A 16051-nucleotide genomic window follows, 5' to 3' on the forward strand; every position below is an offset into this window, starting at 1 on the left:
GGGCAGTTCTACCCTGTCCTATGGGGTCACTATGAGCCAGCATCCACCGGGTGACAGTGAGGTTTTCTTTCTTAATTCTGATCTGCCTTCATAAATATAACAAAAGAAACTCCCTATTTCCAAATAGATTCCTGTTCATAAGCAGAGGGCTTAAGATCTCGACATAATTCTCAGGAGACATAAACCAATCCTTCTTAGGTGAGACATCATAGAGGGTACCCCTGCCCCCCAGAGACTCCTCAGATTGGCCCTGGTCCCTGCGGGGAGTCCCGGAGCAGAGCCAGCTCGGGAGGGCCTGGGAGAGAGCAGCGAAGGAGTGAGGACCCAGCCATATGTTACAGCCTCTTTTTTTCCTGTAATCTTCACGGAACATCTTCCCTGGGGAATGCAAGGTTTTGTAAATAAAATAGAGTGTTGCGGGTTTGCTGCCAAGATCAGGACAATTAGATTTCCCAAGAGGCAGAGAATATGGTTTCGTTCCTCTCGCTGTTCAGCTGGAGGGTGAGGTGGTAAAGCTTATCTTTGATTTGTCAGACTGCTGCTCTCCTGTCATGATAAGCTCCCGTTTACTGCTGCTTCCTTATTTGGGGTAAAACGTGTGGTCATAGGAGTTTAATAGTCTTTTCAGAAGGCCAACTGCCATCTTACAAATGTCTAACATGGATCCAAAGGGTACAAGTGCTGTGATTTTAAAACCAAAGTCTGCAAAGCACAGTGGGATTTTACATGAGAGCAAATATTTGTACAATATTTACCAGGCACATAACTGGCCAGAGCACATAAACCAGAAAGACGCACCTTTCAGTTTAAACCAGGGTTCCTCTAACTTTTTAACAGTTCACTGTCCCTCGGAATGTTGGAGGGCTGGACTATAATTTTTTAAAAAAAAAACTATGAACAAATTCCTATGCACGCTGCACATATCTTATTTTGAAATTAAAAAAAAACAGGCCAAAAACACCCAGTGGGTCGGATAAATGTCCTCGGCGGGCCACATGTGTTTGAGGGCCCCTGGTTTAACCCTTTGTTAATTTCGTTTTCTCATTTAAACCTGTGTGTGTATGTGTGCGCGCACACACACGCATGCTATTTTGGTTTTGGTGTTAAATGGTTCAGGAAAACCGAATCAAGTTCATTGTCACTCAGCATAGTGACCTCACAGGAAGAGAGGAGAACCACAGGCTGGAGTGGAACTGCTCGTCTGTCTGTGGCATCCAAACCAAAAACCAAAAGCTCCCAAGCCGACGCAGGGCTTCTGGGATTCTCCATCGTTACACAAGCACATTGCGTCATCTTGATTTCAAGGAGCTAGTGGTCGGTGGGTTTAAACCGATGTCCTTGGGTGAGTTCAAGGCTCCTTCGGTATCAGATAAAACCGAAGCCCAACTCAGGGTCTTGTTAGGTGACTGTTAGATACCGTTCTGATAGGCAGTGGTTGGTGCTGTTCATGTTAGGGTCGCAGCTCGTAGAGACACTGTGCACAAGAGTACAAAACACTGCCTGGTGCTGTGCCAGCCTCGCAGTTACTGTCTTGCTGAAGGCCGTTGTTGCAGCCACTGTGTCAGTGCATCTCGTCCAAGGTCTTCCTCTTCTTCAACATCCCTCTACTTTACCAAACATGGTGTTCTTTTCCAGGGACTGGTCTTTCTTGATGACACGTCCAAAGTGCATGAGACAGACTCTCGCAAGCCTCACGTCTAAGGAGCATTCTAGCTGTACTTTGTCCAAGACCTGTTTGTTCTTTAACACACCGCGGTACTTGTATCTTCGTCACCCACGCCGTAATTCAAGTGCTTGAGCTTCTCTCAGTGTTCCCTACGCATGTCCAACCTTCACATGGATGCGAGACACGTGAAAATACTACGGCTTGACTCAGGCGCACCTTGGTCCCCAAGGCGACATCTTTGCTCTTTAGCACTTTAACATTCTGATATGGAGAGACTCTGGGACGGGTTTCGGAGGCTGTAACTCTTTCCCAGAGCAGGCAGCTTCATGTCTCACTGGCACGGAACTGCCCCTTTGAGTTTCTGAAACTTGACATCTTGGCAGGGACAGGCGGCCTCATGGCTCTCCTGTGGAGCAGTTGACCTCCTGGGACCACTGACGGTCCAGTTAGCAGCTCAGTGCTTACGTCAATGTGCCGCCAGGGCTCCTTCCAGTTTGGATGAAACCAAAGCCGAGTCAATTCCCACTCAGGAGTGTTCCTCTAGAGCAGCGGTTCCCAACCTTCCTCATGCCTCAGCCCTTTCATACAGCTCCTCATGTGGTGGTGACCCCCAAACAACATGATTTTCGCTGCTGCGTCATCACTGTAATTTTGCTACCGCTGTGGATCAGGCAACCCCTGTGAAAGGGTCGTTCGAATCCCAAAGGGTCGCGACCCACAGGTTGAGAACCACTGCTTTAGGGGCATAAACAGCATGCTCTTTCTCCCGCGGAGCTGCTGGTGGTTTTGAACTGTTGACTTCACTGCCCACCGTGTAGCCCAGTACAGCGGCAAACAGTGGGAGGTATGGGAGTAGAGGTGGGGATGAGAACCGGCTACAGAAATACCACTGCTGGCGAGCGTCTGTACGGACGACACCTCGGTTAGTAATTGCTGAGGATTTATTCGTTGTCAGCAAGCAGATAATTACAGTCATCTTCAGAAAGGAAGGTCAACACTAGACATGGAACATGAATAGTTTCAGACTCAGCCTTTCCGATTTCTCCTTTCTACCACCCCATTATACCGCATTTAATTATGGGGCAGTCTTTCAGCAAAGTGTGTAATTTACTAGCCCTGCCTGACTTTCATCTGGCTCTTGACCGTGAGGTTACACTGTGTGAGCACTTGATCTTCTCTCCAAACAGGCTCCTCCTAGATCCTTTCCCTCGCTCGGTGACACTGTCACACACCCAGACATCCCTAGGGAAACCTAGAGCTCGTCCTTGGGTGCTCCCCTCTCGTGCGCCACCCCACCCACCACCCCCCCACCTTGTCCCACAGTGGTAGCTGCTGGCACTTGGAATCAGATAAGCCAGGGCCTCACTCCCTGTTGCTTCTGGCCTTGAACCAACCTCACAGGGCCGGGTCTCCTCCTTTGCCCCTCATGATAATGACCCTCCTCTTCCTCCAGTGGTTGAAGGGAGAGAGCCCCACTGCTTGACTCGCAGCCTGGGCGAGGGCAGAATGGAACTGCCCCCAGCTTCCCAAGCCCGTATCACTCTACAGGAACTCCCCCAGAGCAGCGGAGGTTTCAGATTGCTGGCCAGCTAGTCAGCCACTAGCAGCCGACACGCACCCACCAGGGCGCCTAGCCATCACGCACTTACTCCTTAAGTAAGTGTCCACTGTCAGGGTTGGAGGGCTATAAATAATTAACATCCTTGGCTCCTCACCGAAAGGTTGGAAAGTTTGAGTCTACCCAGAGGTGCCTCAGAAGAAAGGCCTGGGGTGATCTACACCCCCAAAACTTAGCCTCTGAAGACTGGAGCAGTTCCCTGCCTAACATGAGCTCGACCTGAGTCAGAACCAGTGGGGTTGGGTGTTCTTATTATAGTTAGGGCCCTTTGGTGGTGCAGAGGGTTCACTTGCTCAGCTGCGAATGTCGTGGTTGGAAGTTCACATCCACCCACAGGCCCCTCTCGGAAGGAGGGAGAAAGAGTCAGCGTCGAAAACTGTGGAGCCCAGCTTACTCTTAACGAACCTCACTGGCAACTCCGTTTGCTGTTGTTGTGTTTGAGGGTGTTAGTCACGCTTGCCCCTCAGAGCCCTTTGGGTAGCTGCTCCTACTGGTCTTACTTTGGGAACTCTGGTTTACGTCTCTCCTGCTAATGCCCCACTTGAAGCTGAGCTCCTGCCTCCAGCCCCTCAGCCTCCTCACACCCCGAGGCTCCCAGAGGGAGCTCTCTGAAGTGCCTGCTGGGCCTCATGGCGCCCCTCTGCTGACGTGGCTCCCCAGGCCACAGCACATGGAGGGATTTCCATTGGGTTTGGCCTTTGTTTGTTTACTTGCTTTGGGGGCTGGGGACTCCTCGGTGGCACGTCAATAGCACAGTCCTTATAAATAAAAGATGGTGGGGTCGCTCTGTGAAGCCTTGCCTAATCAGCTGGCATCCACCCGAAACTAGGAGGAATATCAGAAACAGGGAGCCAGCCCCGTCACACCTGCCTGTCTGTGCCTCCTACTCCCACAAATGAAGAAAACCAAATTAAATCCGTGCTTGGGAAATGAAGCTGCCTTATTAATCTCTGAAAATAGAGAGTAGAAAATACCGAAGCTACAAAAACATCGTAAAGATTAGAGAAACATCATTAAAGGAAAACTCATAAAACAGGCAATTTCATATTGGCTTCATTTCTTGGGTAGAATGCCTTCCAGGTTAATGTGATGGAGCTGTGAAGTGTCGACAATTCCTCTTCATACTTTACAAATCATGCCCAGTTGTCACGGAAAACGCAGCGTGCTTCTGCTCTCGGCCCCATTACACAGACTGGAATAATAGTTTATCAGCCAATGGCTGCTATTAACAGAACTCAAGGGAGAGAAATGACAGAGAGCCAGCCCGGGATGGTGAAACTAATTATGATGACAAGCATATTATTAGAGTCAGGTAATGGGCAGAAAACTACTTTATCACCAGTGGTTGTCTCAGCCCAGTAATGAAGGCCACTCGGGGGCAGGTGCAGGGAGACCTCAGGTTTGGTAGTAGCAGGTGTGGAACTGCGGGTGTTTGGGTGGGGTGCCAGAAGGAGGCAGGAACCAACATTGTAAATGAAAGTAGAAATGCCTTTGACGTTCCTTAGATTTAGATAGGAGATTCTCCTGGAGATTGGTGGTGAGATGTGAGTGTTGGTTTTGTTCTGTTCTGTTCGTTTGTTCTGTCTTTGTTTGATTGTTATTTGTAAGAGCAAGAGCAAAGAGTATGTGATATGGTCGGTGAACTATGGCAGGGGCTCCTTCACCCTTCCGGCTCTCAGACACTTGAGAATCTGATGTAGTCTGCTGAACTTTGCTCTCGCCTGGAAATAGCAGTGGGGGGCCTCAACTCATACCAACCGGATTGCAACAGAAGGACACACTGCCCGGTCCTGCCCCATCCTCATGATCGTTAGGCTTGAGCCCCTGGTTGCACATACGAAGGGCTTCAGAAAGACCATGACCTTTTCATTCCATGGACTTCTTCAAAGTCTGCTCGTATGTGAACTCACAGTTCAAGGTACAATTCCCAGAGCTCCTAGGAGCCATTCCTGGGCTCCAGCACAAGGACAGTCGCTATGGAATAGCAGAGGTAAGCTTAAATGCACGGTTGAAATCCACGTTCGGGTTACTGAGTACGTCGGTGAGCTGGGGGACACGGTAGCCACAGCAGCGTACTCAAACAGCGTCAGAGGTCGGGAGGACGGCCCAGAACTGAGCGTCCTTCTGTTACATGGTGGGCAAGGCCACCAGGAGTTGGACCTGCCTCAGTGGCACCCGACAGCAGCGACAAAGCCAGTGGAATAAGGTGCAGCCATTAAAGGGAGCCATCCCTCTCTGGTCTCTAGGCTAGGCCAAGCGCGTGATAGTGTTCTTGCTGTCTTTGAGCGACTGTGTGTGGAAGGAGCCCTGGGACACAGGGGGGGACCAGTGGGCTGTTAGCCTCCAGGTCAGCAGTTTGAGCACATCAGCCCTCTGTGGGAGAGAGAAGGTTTTCTGCTTTTGTGGAGATTTTGCAGTGTTTTCTGAAGTGGCAATCCTGTCCTCCTGGCGGGTGCTGGAGCAAGGTACCTACACTGCCCCTGACTGTGGGCAGTCGAGCAAAAGTTTTTAATTGCCCAGGGGAGTGCTGAAGCAATTTTTTTCCCCTGAATAGGTGGTGGTAAGCCAAATAAGTTTGAGAACCGATGATTTACAGTCTCAGCAACTGACAGAGCCAGGTCTCCCTGCTCTGCAAGGTCGCTATGAGTCAGAATGGAATTGATGTCAGGGAGGGAGGGAGGGTGTGTTAGATCGCTCACACACACACACACACACGCGGGCTTTGTCTTTAGAAAGGTGCATAAAGGCTTGGTCACAAAGGCTGCCTTTTGTAGGGGAACTGCGATGGAGTGGGTTTCACAGACTGTATGTGGTGTTACGTCTGACAGTAATGGTCCTCTGGGCGGCTGCGCATCAGCAGAATGAGACTGAGATAAACAGGAGAGTCCCTTCTTGCAGCCTCTGCCCCAGAAAGAAAACTTCCTCCCCCAGTGAGTCTTGGGCTGGTGATGACTGAAAATTAAAGAGTAATCATAATAAAAGAACAAGGGAGTTTGCTAAGCCTTCTCTTAGTCAAGGTTACAAACGAAAAGCGGGTGACTATTAACTAAATAGGCCTAAAGGAGAAAACATTCAGAAACATATTTTTGTATTGCTTCCTTTTAAATAGAATCACCAAGGAAAGGTATGTTAAAAGCTTTCGTTTTTCTTCTCTTATGGAAAATTTTGGACCACTAGGGCCTCGAGAAAGCAACCAAAGAAATTAAAATGTCCATTTTCTCCTTGTGTTGAGGTGATTTTAATTTTTGTTTGCTTGACCGGGGCTAGTGGTGACCTTTTTCTTAGCGTCGAATTGTCCTTCATTGGACATTATGCTCCTGGTATATTGCGGGAGCAAGTCTGACTTAGTCAATGAAGAACAAAAGAAAAGCTCGTGTCCCCCCAGTCCATCCTAACCCTAGTCGCCCCCCCCCCTAACCGTGAACAGCGTCGTGTGTATTGAGTCAGGATGAGCAGGAAGAATGACACTGTGTTTCTGCACTTGACTAGAATGTGGCCAGAGGGTGGCGTTAGCCTGGTGGGTTGCCCACCGGGCTGCTGGGCGGTTGGGAACCACAGCTATCTGCTCCTCGAGGTGTCCTGCTCCCAGAAGGACAGACAGCCTCAGAGACCCACGGGAGCGGCGCTACGTGTCGGCATCAACTAGGCGACTGTGAGTTTGATTTGTTTGGTTTGACGCATATGAGCCATTTGGCGAGCTCAGATTCAGTAATATTTGCACGGTTGGTCTCTACCATGCTGTTGGGTGCTTGCCTGTGGGCTGTCATCTTTCGGAGAATGGATCACTGGCTCTTTCAGTGGAGAGCCACTCAAACACACTGCCATCGAGAGGACACCGACTCATACTGTCTGCAGAACGGGGTAGACTGCCCCTGTGAGTTTCCGAGGCCGTGTACCTGTATGAGAGGAGAAAAGCTCATCTTTCGCCGACCTCTGGAGGGGCTAGTGGATTTGAACTGCTGACCCTGCAGTTAGCAGCCCACTCTGTAACCCACCATGCCACCAGGGCTCCCTGTAGAAACACCGGTTGGTTCAAATAGCCAACCTTTCTCTTAGTGGCCAAGCACTTAACTGCTGCGCCACCAGCCCACGTATGGACTTGCACATAACTAACTGCCCCTTGATATCGGTACTGCTGTTTGCTAAAGTTCAGATGACAGGATTCTAATCGGACTTGCTAGTAGAATACTTAAAGTTCAATTGTTGGAAAGACAGCTACACAGTATCATTAATGGGCAACCCTAGTAATAGACAGCCTCCTGTTTTGACGTACACCTGCCTGCCTTCTGCCCGCTCCTGAGACTCTGCCCCTGGTCTGCACGTTTCCCCACGGTCCTTCTCACTTGCTAGCGCACCGATAAATCGTTTATCTGTTATCTTTATTGTTTATTGTCTCCATCTCTCCACTGGAATGGACGGTCCACAAGGACAGAGAGCCTTGTTTTACAAGTTCACTCATGCGCTCCCCGGACGTGCCTGCAATGGCATTGGACACACACAGGCACAGCTCGCAGTTACTGCAGGAGCAGAAGTAGAAAAGTGAACTACAAAGACTTACAGTGCGTGCCATTTTTACGGGGAATAAACATGTAGACGGATGTGCCCGACTGTGGACAGTCATTATTGCTCAAAGGATGGCATTCCAGGAAATGGCCTTTTTCTCGCTAATTTTCTTAGTCCCTTCCCACTTTTCCAAACAACTTTGCAGAATGGAAACCAGCACTGGCTGCAGCATTCCTTAAGGAATGTGGCCGAATTGCCAGAGCTGTGTTTATTCACAGGGCCCTGGGGATGTACTAGTTTATACCTTGGGCTGCTAACCCCAAAGTCAGAAGTTTGAAACCCCCAGCTGCTCCCTGGGAGAAAGATGAGGCTTTCTACTCCCATAAAGAATTGTCTCAGAAACCCACCGGGGCAGTTCTACTGTGCCTTATAGGGTAACTGATTTGGAACCTATTCAACAGCAGTTAGTTTGAATTTTTCTTTTTGGTTTGTTTCTTTTGGGTAGGCATAGATTACAGTGGGGAAAATGGGTTAATATTACAGAAGAATTTTTTTAACTAGATGATACTGTTTGGATAATCTTAAATTAGTCTCAATTAAGGCAGGCCTTGCTTTATTGGTGAGCAGATTGATTTCCCTAAAGAAGCCATCTAATATTTTTCCCCCTCAGGGCCTCATAACAATCATTTTAGCTAGCATCCAATAGGGAGACCTTCTTAGGTGGAGCGCTGGTGACAACATCAAGTAAACATTGCGCTAACCGCGAGGTTGGTGGTTCAAACCCACCAGCCACTCCTCAGGAGAAGGATGAGGCTCTCTGTTTTTGTAAAGATGCACCACTTCAGAAACCCTATATGGGGGTGCAGTGAGTCGAATCGACTCAGTGGCAGTGAGCTTGGTTGGGTTTTCGTTGTAGATGAGAAGCAAACATAAGATTGTGTTTTACCATTGTCTCTCCCACCTGGCACAGTTACTAGCACGTGGTGAGCATAAAGAGGTGATTGAGGGACTAGTGAGGGATGCCTTGGGCAGGACATAAAATGGGCGGGTGGACTGAGCACAGGGTTGGAGGATGGGGGGATTAGGGAGTGGAATAGCCTCCTTATTCTGGATTCAGCTCTTCAGGTACCCTGCAAAGATGTGGTCAGCAAAAGTGTTCGTTGCATTGCAGCTCATAACACAGGCAGAGCATGCGTCCGTTCCTCGCAGGACTGTGCAGTGCGTTGTGTTCTAGGCAGATCTCCCCGTGGGCAGCAGCCACAGAACAGGTGCAGAATTAAGCGCATATTTGTTTTGCCTCTCGTTGGATAAAAGCCAATACAGCCTCCTGGGATTCCGTGTGCTGTCTAGAGTATCCTACGTGGACAGCGTTGTATTTATTTTTAAGTTTGGTGGCCATTTTTCCAAGTCAGTGAAAGGAACGTTTACATTTAAGAAAAAAAGGCAGCGTCGTGGAGGGGGATGGAGTTTGGTGGTTACGTTTTTGTTTAAAATGCTTTTTCTCTAAGCACGCACAAGCTGTTGATAGGAATTAAGTCCATCAGGGTAGAGAACTCTGTCTGGCCCTAACATTATATCTGTGAAGAGAGCTGTCTTATTTCTGGGACCAGATGTTTCCTCCTCGTGCTACTGAGTGTGCTTTTGCCGCACCACGCAGGTTTCTTAGGACCAGCCTGGTGACGGGTCGCACCAGCGCCTTCGGTGAGTCTGGGACAAGCACACGGGACGTAGAGGCGAAGGGGCCTTCCCTTCCTGGGTATCTGAGAGACTTCACAGTGGGGCATAATTGGCTCTTCACTCCCATTGCCCCTCGTTCCCAGGCGGGCACTTATGAAATGATTTGCACGTCCATGAAAGACATCTTCTACATAATTCAGGATGGCCTTGGATCTCTCTCATCAGAGAGGAAGAAAAGCCAGATGAATTATTTACAGAGCACTAAGTTATTTCCTTTCATGAGCTCCGGCTCTGAGTTTGTCTCTGCAAACTGAGATTTTGTTTATCCATGAATAGTTTTCCCTGGGGCATGAAAAATATGACTCTTTAATTATGAATGAGGCTTTTTGTTTGCATCCCTGTTAACTAAAGCATGCAAAATAAACTGTGTTTTTCATTAGATCCCTTTCAGCTCCCCACAAAAAGAGAACCAGCAAAGGAACCAGTGGTTCAGCCTGCACCCACCCGGAAGCCCACTGTGATTCGAATCCCAGCCAAGCCAGGAAAATGTAAGTGCTTCCCCATCATCATTTCCCTCCCCCAGAGCCTGGGAGGAGTGTGTGCTCAGCGAGTCATGTTGGCTCTTGCCTTTATGTCCTGTCTGCCCTTATCATTGTTCATAGAGGAAGACACTTAAAAGTAAGTTAATTTTTGTTTTTCCACAATTCTTTAAAGAATGTGTGTCCAGCAGTTTTGGATTTCATTTCTCTTAGACATTATCTTTAGGCAGAGGGAAAGGAGGAGGGAGACTGACGCAGAGGGAAAGGAGGAGGGAGACTGACGCTGAGAACAACTGTGAGGTCCTTTGTTGGTGCCGTGGGTAAGGACTTGGTGGGGGCATCATGGAAGCTAACAGTAAGTTAGCTCTTGGGAGGGGGTTGCATGTCCCGCAGTGTGGCCCAGGAGGCTTGCATGTGCTTTTTGGGAGGAGCACCATGCAAGAGCTGTAGACACATAACCAAGCACCAAAATGGTTTTGCATTAGGGCAACACTCTGCTTTGATAGAGTCCTTTATTTGGTTTTCAAATGGCATAATAAATGAAATTCTATAGCCAAAATTTCAGGACTTTGAAAAGAAATCTGAGACTTACTTAAGGGAGGAGCAAAGAAGGCTGACCTTTGGGGTCCTTTGCTTGTCTCTCTGTTTGTTCCCAGCAGGGCCTCTGGCTCCATTACAGTGTCTTTGTCCAAGCCGTGTGCCTTGATGGCTACATGGCTCACTCGTCCCCCTCTTCCACAGCGCCCGTGCCTCGGCCCTTCACGCACAGTGCCCCGGAGCTGTACTTGCACTGCAGGCCTAGCTTAAATGTGTGATCATCTCTCTATTTCTGAGGCTTGGGGTTCTCCACAAAGTACCGCTACCCAGGAGGATCTTGGTGGCTTTCCTGCGCTCGAAGGATTCGAAGTTAACCAGTAGCTCCCAGGCAAGTGGCAGGAAGATGGAAGTGAAGTGGCTGTGAAGCACAGCAGGAGGGAAAGTCAAGGGTGCCACCCTTCTCTGGAGGTCCCGGGGTAGCGTTAGATTACACAGTTGGGGACATTTCTACGGACGGTGCCCTGGAGCCCAGACACCAGCGGAAGGAGAGCTTAGTGGGCTGTTTGACATGGGCGGCCTGTCTTAGCTTCTCTGCCGTTGCCAACCCTTAGCAGGCACAGAGAGATAGAACCATAGTAAATACTGTCAGGGGCTCATGTCGGTGTGAAGTAATATAACTTCCACCCAGAAACGTGCTCCTGTCATGTTCAGCATTCCGTAAGTTCTAGTCCTCTCAGGGAAAACTCACAGGACCCAGCGTAGAGTGAGACTCACGCTTCGGCTTTCTCCTGCGGCAGGGTGAGATCTGTCACAGAATGGATCGGCAAAGGGCAGAAAGGCACATAAAGCCAAGTCTGGAGAAAGCAGACACAAGCATCCAGAAGTTCTCCTCCCCTGTAAGCACACAGCGAGGTGTAAGGCTGCGTCTAAAATGCTGTCAGCCAGGGAAGCTCCTTAGAGATGCCGCGCTCCGAGTTTTCATCACCTGGGGCTGGTTATGGCCCCACTCCTGACTGACACATGGTACCATTCCCGACTCCCAGGAAGAAAGCAGGTGTTCATCAGACACCACAGTGTGCATAGAAACCGTTGCCGCATGGTGAACCACTCTGAGCAGTTCTGAGGATGGGGTAACCTTCCCCAAATCTGATGCCTACTCCTTAACCAAAGGCACCCTCCAAAGCCTTTCACAGAATAGAAAACTCGGGCCACCTGCGTCAGTTCTCTTTCTGCACACCTGTAAGCTCCCGATGCTCCTGAAATCCTCAAAGGGATAGGCTGAGGGGGGTGCCTTCTAGCCAAACAAAGCTGTAGAAGCCAGTAGAAAGTTCTACCTGGATGGCTAGACTGAGACAACTGATGTGGCTGAATGTCTGTTTATACAGAAGTCCTGTTCCCTAGAGTTTTCTTATGAGGGGGTTTCCGAAAGTTTGAGGAAATTTGAATTAGAGATGATAGAATTTTCCTGTGGTTTTTTTTTTTTTTAGGGGTGGGAAGGTGGTACCTAGCAGAAAGCAAAGTTTATCTGGCAAGGAAAGAGAAACACCTGGCGCAACAGCAAGGGACTCCAGGGAATTGCTCCCTGTGAGATTTGTGAAACCCCTTTGTATATTTCACTTCTTAAGTACTGCCTATCAGAAGCCCTGGGGAGCATAGTGGATGAAGAGTTCAACTGTTGACCACAAGGTCATCAGTTCAAATCCACCAGGAGAACGAGGGGGAGTTCTACTCCTTGAAGATTGGCAGTCTCAGAAGCCCGCAGGACAGTTTTGCTCTGTCTTATAGGGTCACTATGAGTCAGAATTGACTTGATGTTAGTGAGGGGATGTTTTGATGTTTGTGTCGAACTTGGAAGTGTCAGGGAACAAAAGGAACTACTTCATGATGTAGCACTTTGGGCTGTCTTTTGTGTGTTGTTGGGGATTTGTTTGTTTTAATATTGCGATTTTAGAGAAAGTTTACAAAGCAAAATAGGTTCTTATTTCGCAGTTTGTGTACATGCTATTCAGAAGCCCTTTGGGCGTCGATCTGCAAGGTCAGCAGTTTGAAATCATCAGCTGCTTCTTGGAAGAAAGACGGGGCTTTCTACTCCTGGAAAGAGTTATCGCCCCGAAGAGCCACAGGGGCAATTTTGCCCTGTCCTATAAGGTCACTGTGAGTCGCCACCAACTTGCGTTTGGTTTGGTTTGTTTTTGTGTGGATATATGCATACTGCCCAAGAGCCCTGGTCATACTGTTGGGTAAGCATTAGACTACTAGCAGTTCAAACCTACCAGCTGCTCTCCAGGAAAAAGATGAGGCTGCCTGCTCCCATAAAGACTTACAGAGCCTTGAAGACCTCACCATGGGGGGCTATGAGTCAGACCCACCGAGTGACAGTGAGTTTGGGTTTGGATCTTGGTTACGCTTCTCACAGCATGTTAGTATTCACATGCCCATGATGGTTGTGCTGTTTTTGTTCATCTGGCTTCCTTGTCCCCCTTCCCCTCTGGTCTAGGGCAGTGTTGACTGTAAGTCTCAGAAACACAGTGGTCATGAGTGGTGGTGTGTGTTTTATGAACCACTCGATATCATGAGTGCCCATGTGGAGCCATCCTTTCCCAGGCCAGTTTGTGTCGCTGGTCAGAATGGTCGATTGGTTGTCATAGCCGGGCACCATCTAGCTCTTCTGGTTTTAATGTAGGTGAAGCCGTGGTTGATGCAAACTGTTATTAACCAGGTAGACTGGGTTCTTCTTTGCCTCCTTGTTTCTCATCTTTCTCTTTTGCTCCAGTCCTGGCTGTTCTTTGAGGCTTCCAGCTCCTTCCCCAGGGTCCCTGTACCTTCTGCCTGCAATGTCCTTTCCCCAGAGGTCGTCATGGCTCCTTTCCTCACCATTCTTCCGGATCTTTGCCCAAATGCTACATTTCTCATTAAGACCTTCCCATTTACACACACACACACACACACACACACACACACACACACACACACACACACCAGATACTCCCTATACCCTTGTCTGCTGTGAAGTTATCTCCTCTCTGCTTTCATCCTCTCTGCTCTGCAGTATCTGTCACAGTAATATTCTCCCCTAAATGACTGAGTGTGTCCTTGTGACACTAGGAAACGGTAACTTGGCGAATGTCTTCAAGATGGGGACTGAATTGGGATGTTGCTGTGTCTTAATTCCCAGAGCAGCCCTACCTCTCACTACGAGGGCCTGCCTGTCTCTCAGCCCTCGTCTCCCTAATAGCTGCTCTGGGTGCTGTCCTCCCTTTGAGGATGTTTTCCTGTCTGTGTCTGAAACAGGAAGCCCTTACAGATCACCCTCTTGGCGTAGGTTTTTCATGTGAAATGGAAGTGCAGGGGATGTTCATTTGCAAGAGACAAATCCTCCGCTTTCCGATCCTAAAACAAACCGTGTGGAAAAGGCAGCTTCATCTTGGCTCAGACATCCTCGTTTCCTGTGATTTTTGCTCACAGACTCTAATTAGCTGTCACTAATTCAGCACAGTCCTCTTTGTTTTCTGCTTTTTAAAATAAACTGAAGACATGCTATCACTGGAATCAGGATGTGGTTTAGGTATAACGATATTGTTGGTTAAATCGAGGGTTACTAAGCCCATTGATCTTGAGCTAATGGATTAGAAAATATTTCATCACTTAGATAAGGGAGGATCGGATGGACCCCGACAGAGAAGCAAAATGCCTTATTAAAATGACTTGAGAGTTCCTACCGTGAAAACGTTAGATCGTTTTTTTCTCTCTCTCCGCCTGTTTCTTCATCTGTGAGATGGGCAGATGTCATCGAGCTATAGAGTAGAACTTTCTGTGGAGGTGGATATTTTCTATGTGCATATTGCCTGTGTCTAACATGGCAGCCGCTAGACATACGTGGCTGTTGAGCATCTGAAATGTGGCTCATGTAACTGAAGGACTGAAATAAACGTTATTTAAATGTGGTTCATTAAAATTGGAGTGAAATCCCTGCCTGGGCTCATATGAGCATATGTATTATGTGCTCTGCAGCACTCTGCTCAGGGCCCAAAGGCAGAGACAACTAAACTGTACATCCACGGGTGGATGACTAACTACAGGAAAGGCTCATCTGTGCAGTGGAGTGTCCTGATACATGCCACCCATGGGTGAGCTTGGGAAACATTGTGCCCGGCTAACCAAGGCAGCTGCTGGCGGGCAGAAGCCCTGTTGGCCATCACCTTCGTGAAAGACACAAGAAAGACACCGAGGTGCTTGCCCGAGACTGCGACTTAGATTCTGAATGCCGCGGCAGAAGCAGGAACTGTCATGTCCCCTGTCTCACCACTGCCATCCAGACTTCAAGCCATGAATAATTTTTTTTTAATACACTTATGTGAAAAACACACAAGAATACAGAACCTAAGATGGTTCCCGCTTACCAGGGGTGGGAGGGAAGGGGCAAGAGGGGACTTTTGGGTGGAGGCCACAGGTTATGAGAACAATGGTGGCTGCCTTGGTAGGTGATGATATATAAAGACACAGCATGGAAAATGGGATCGGTCCCGTTCCACTATAAATGTGGAAGTTGTATTGGCACATGTTTTAACACGTATATTTTCACCACCATTGTCTTAAATGTTTTTCTTAAAATTTGCCACGTGTGGCTGGAAGGTAGCGAGCAGCACTTAGGTATTGGTAGGAGAGATGTTTCTGGGTAAAATAAGTGTCCAACCTACTGATTCACAGATGGAAGGTTCTCATAAGTGCCAGCTGTCCTGAAATTCTTGAGTACTGCTTCACGCTCTCAGTAAAACTGGTAGCTTATAACCCATCGTTTCCCGAGGCCTGATAGCAAGCAATGCCTTCCCTCTACAGGGATTACTCATCCTTTGTGTGGGTCTTTGATGGTAGCCATTTTCCTAAATCAAGCTGCAAACATCTCATCCCAAACACTCCCCAAAGATCAGAAATTATTGATGAATTACTGTTTTTCCAGGTTTACATGACGATCCACAAAGCCCACCTCCTCTCCCTGCTGAAAAGCCCATTGGAAACACTAACAGTACAGCGTCGGGGAAGCTCAGTGATGTGGACAGAACCAGACACTTGGTAAGTGGTCATTGGAGATCATGTGAGGTTGAAGACCAGCGATGTGCTGATTTTAAATACTCAATTTCAGTCTACATTACTTCACTACCGGTCAAATTTTACATATTTCACAAATGTTTACTACAAACAAACTTCCAAGCCCCATGTACTTATTCAATACTTTTAAAAAATCATTTTATTGGAGCTCATACAACTCTTATCACAATCCATACATCCATTCATTGTGTCAAGCACATTTGTACATATGTTGCCATCATCATTTTCAAAACATTTTCTTTCTACTTGAGCCCTTGGTATCAGCTCCTCATTTCCCCCCTCCCTCCCTCATGAACCCTTGATAATTTATAAATTATTATTTTTCCATTCAATACTTTAAAAATCCCTGCAGAGCAAAATAATTAGGCTCATTCATTGTACTTCATCAGAAGATAATTCTTCCTA

General features: G+C 48.1%; 1 protein-coding gene across 5 annotated transcripts in view; it reads left to right on the forward strand.

Annotated features, from left to right (window-relative positions):
* SH3D19 (SH3 domain containing 19) overlaps positions 1–16051 on the forward strand; it is a 232486-nt gene that overhangs the window by 171136 nt on the left and 45299 nt on the right. For all 5 annotated transcript variants that reach the window (XM_075543706.1, XM_075543704.1, XM_075543707.1 and 2 more), the window contains 2 exons: positions 9905–10012; positions 15498–15610. In XM_075543706.1, the coding sequence (XP_075399821.1) occupies positions 9905–10012; positions 15498–15610 (221 nt within the window). The remainder of the gene's footprint in view (positions 1–9904; positions 10013–15497; positions 15611–16051) is intronic.

This window comes from Tenrec ecaudatus, chromosome 3 (genome assembly GCF_050624435.1).
Source record: "Tenrec ecaudatus isolate mTenEca1 chromosome 3, mTenEca1.hap1, whole genome shotgun sequence".
Lineage (NCBI taxonomy): Eukaryota > Metazoa > Chordata > Mammalia > Afrosoricida > Tenrecidae > Tenrec > Tenrec ecaudatus.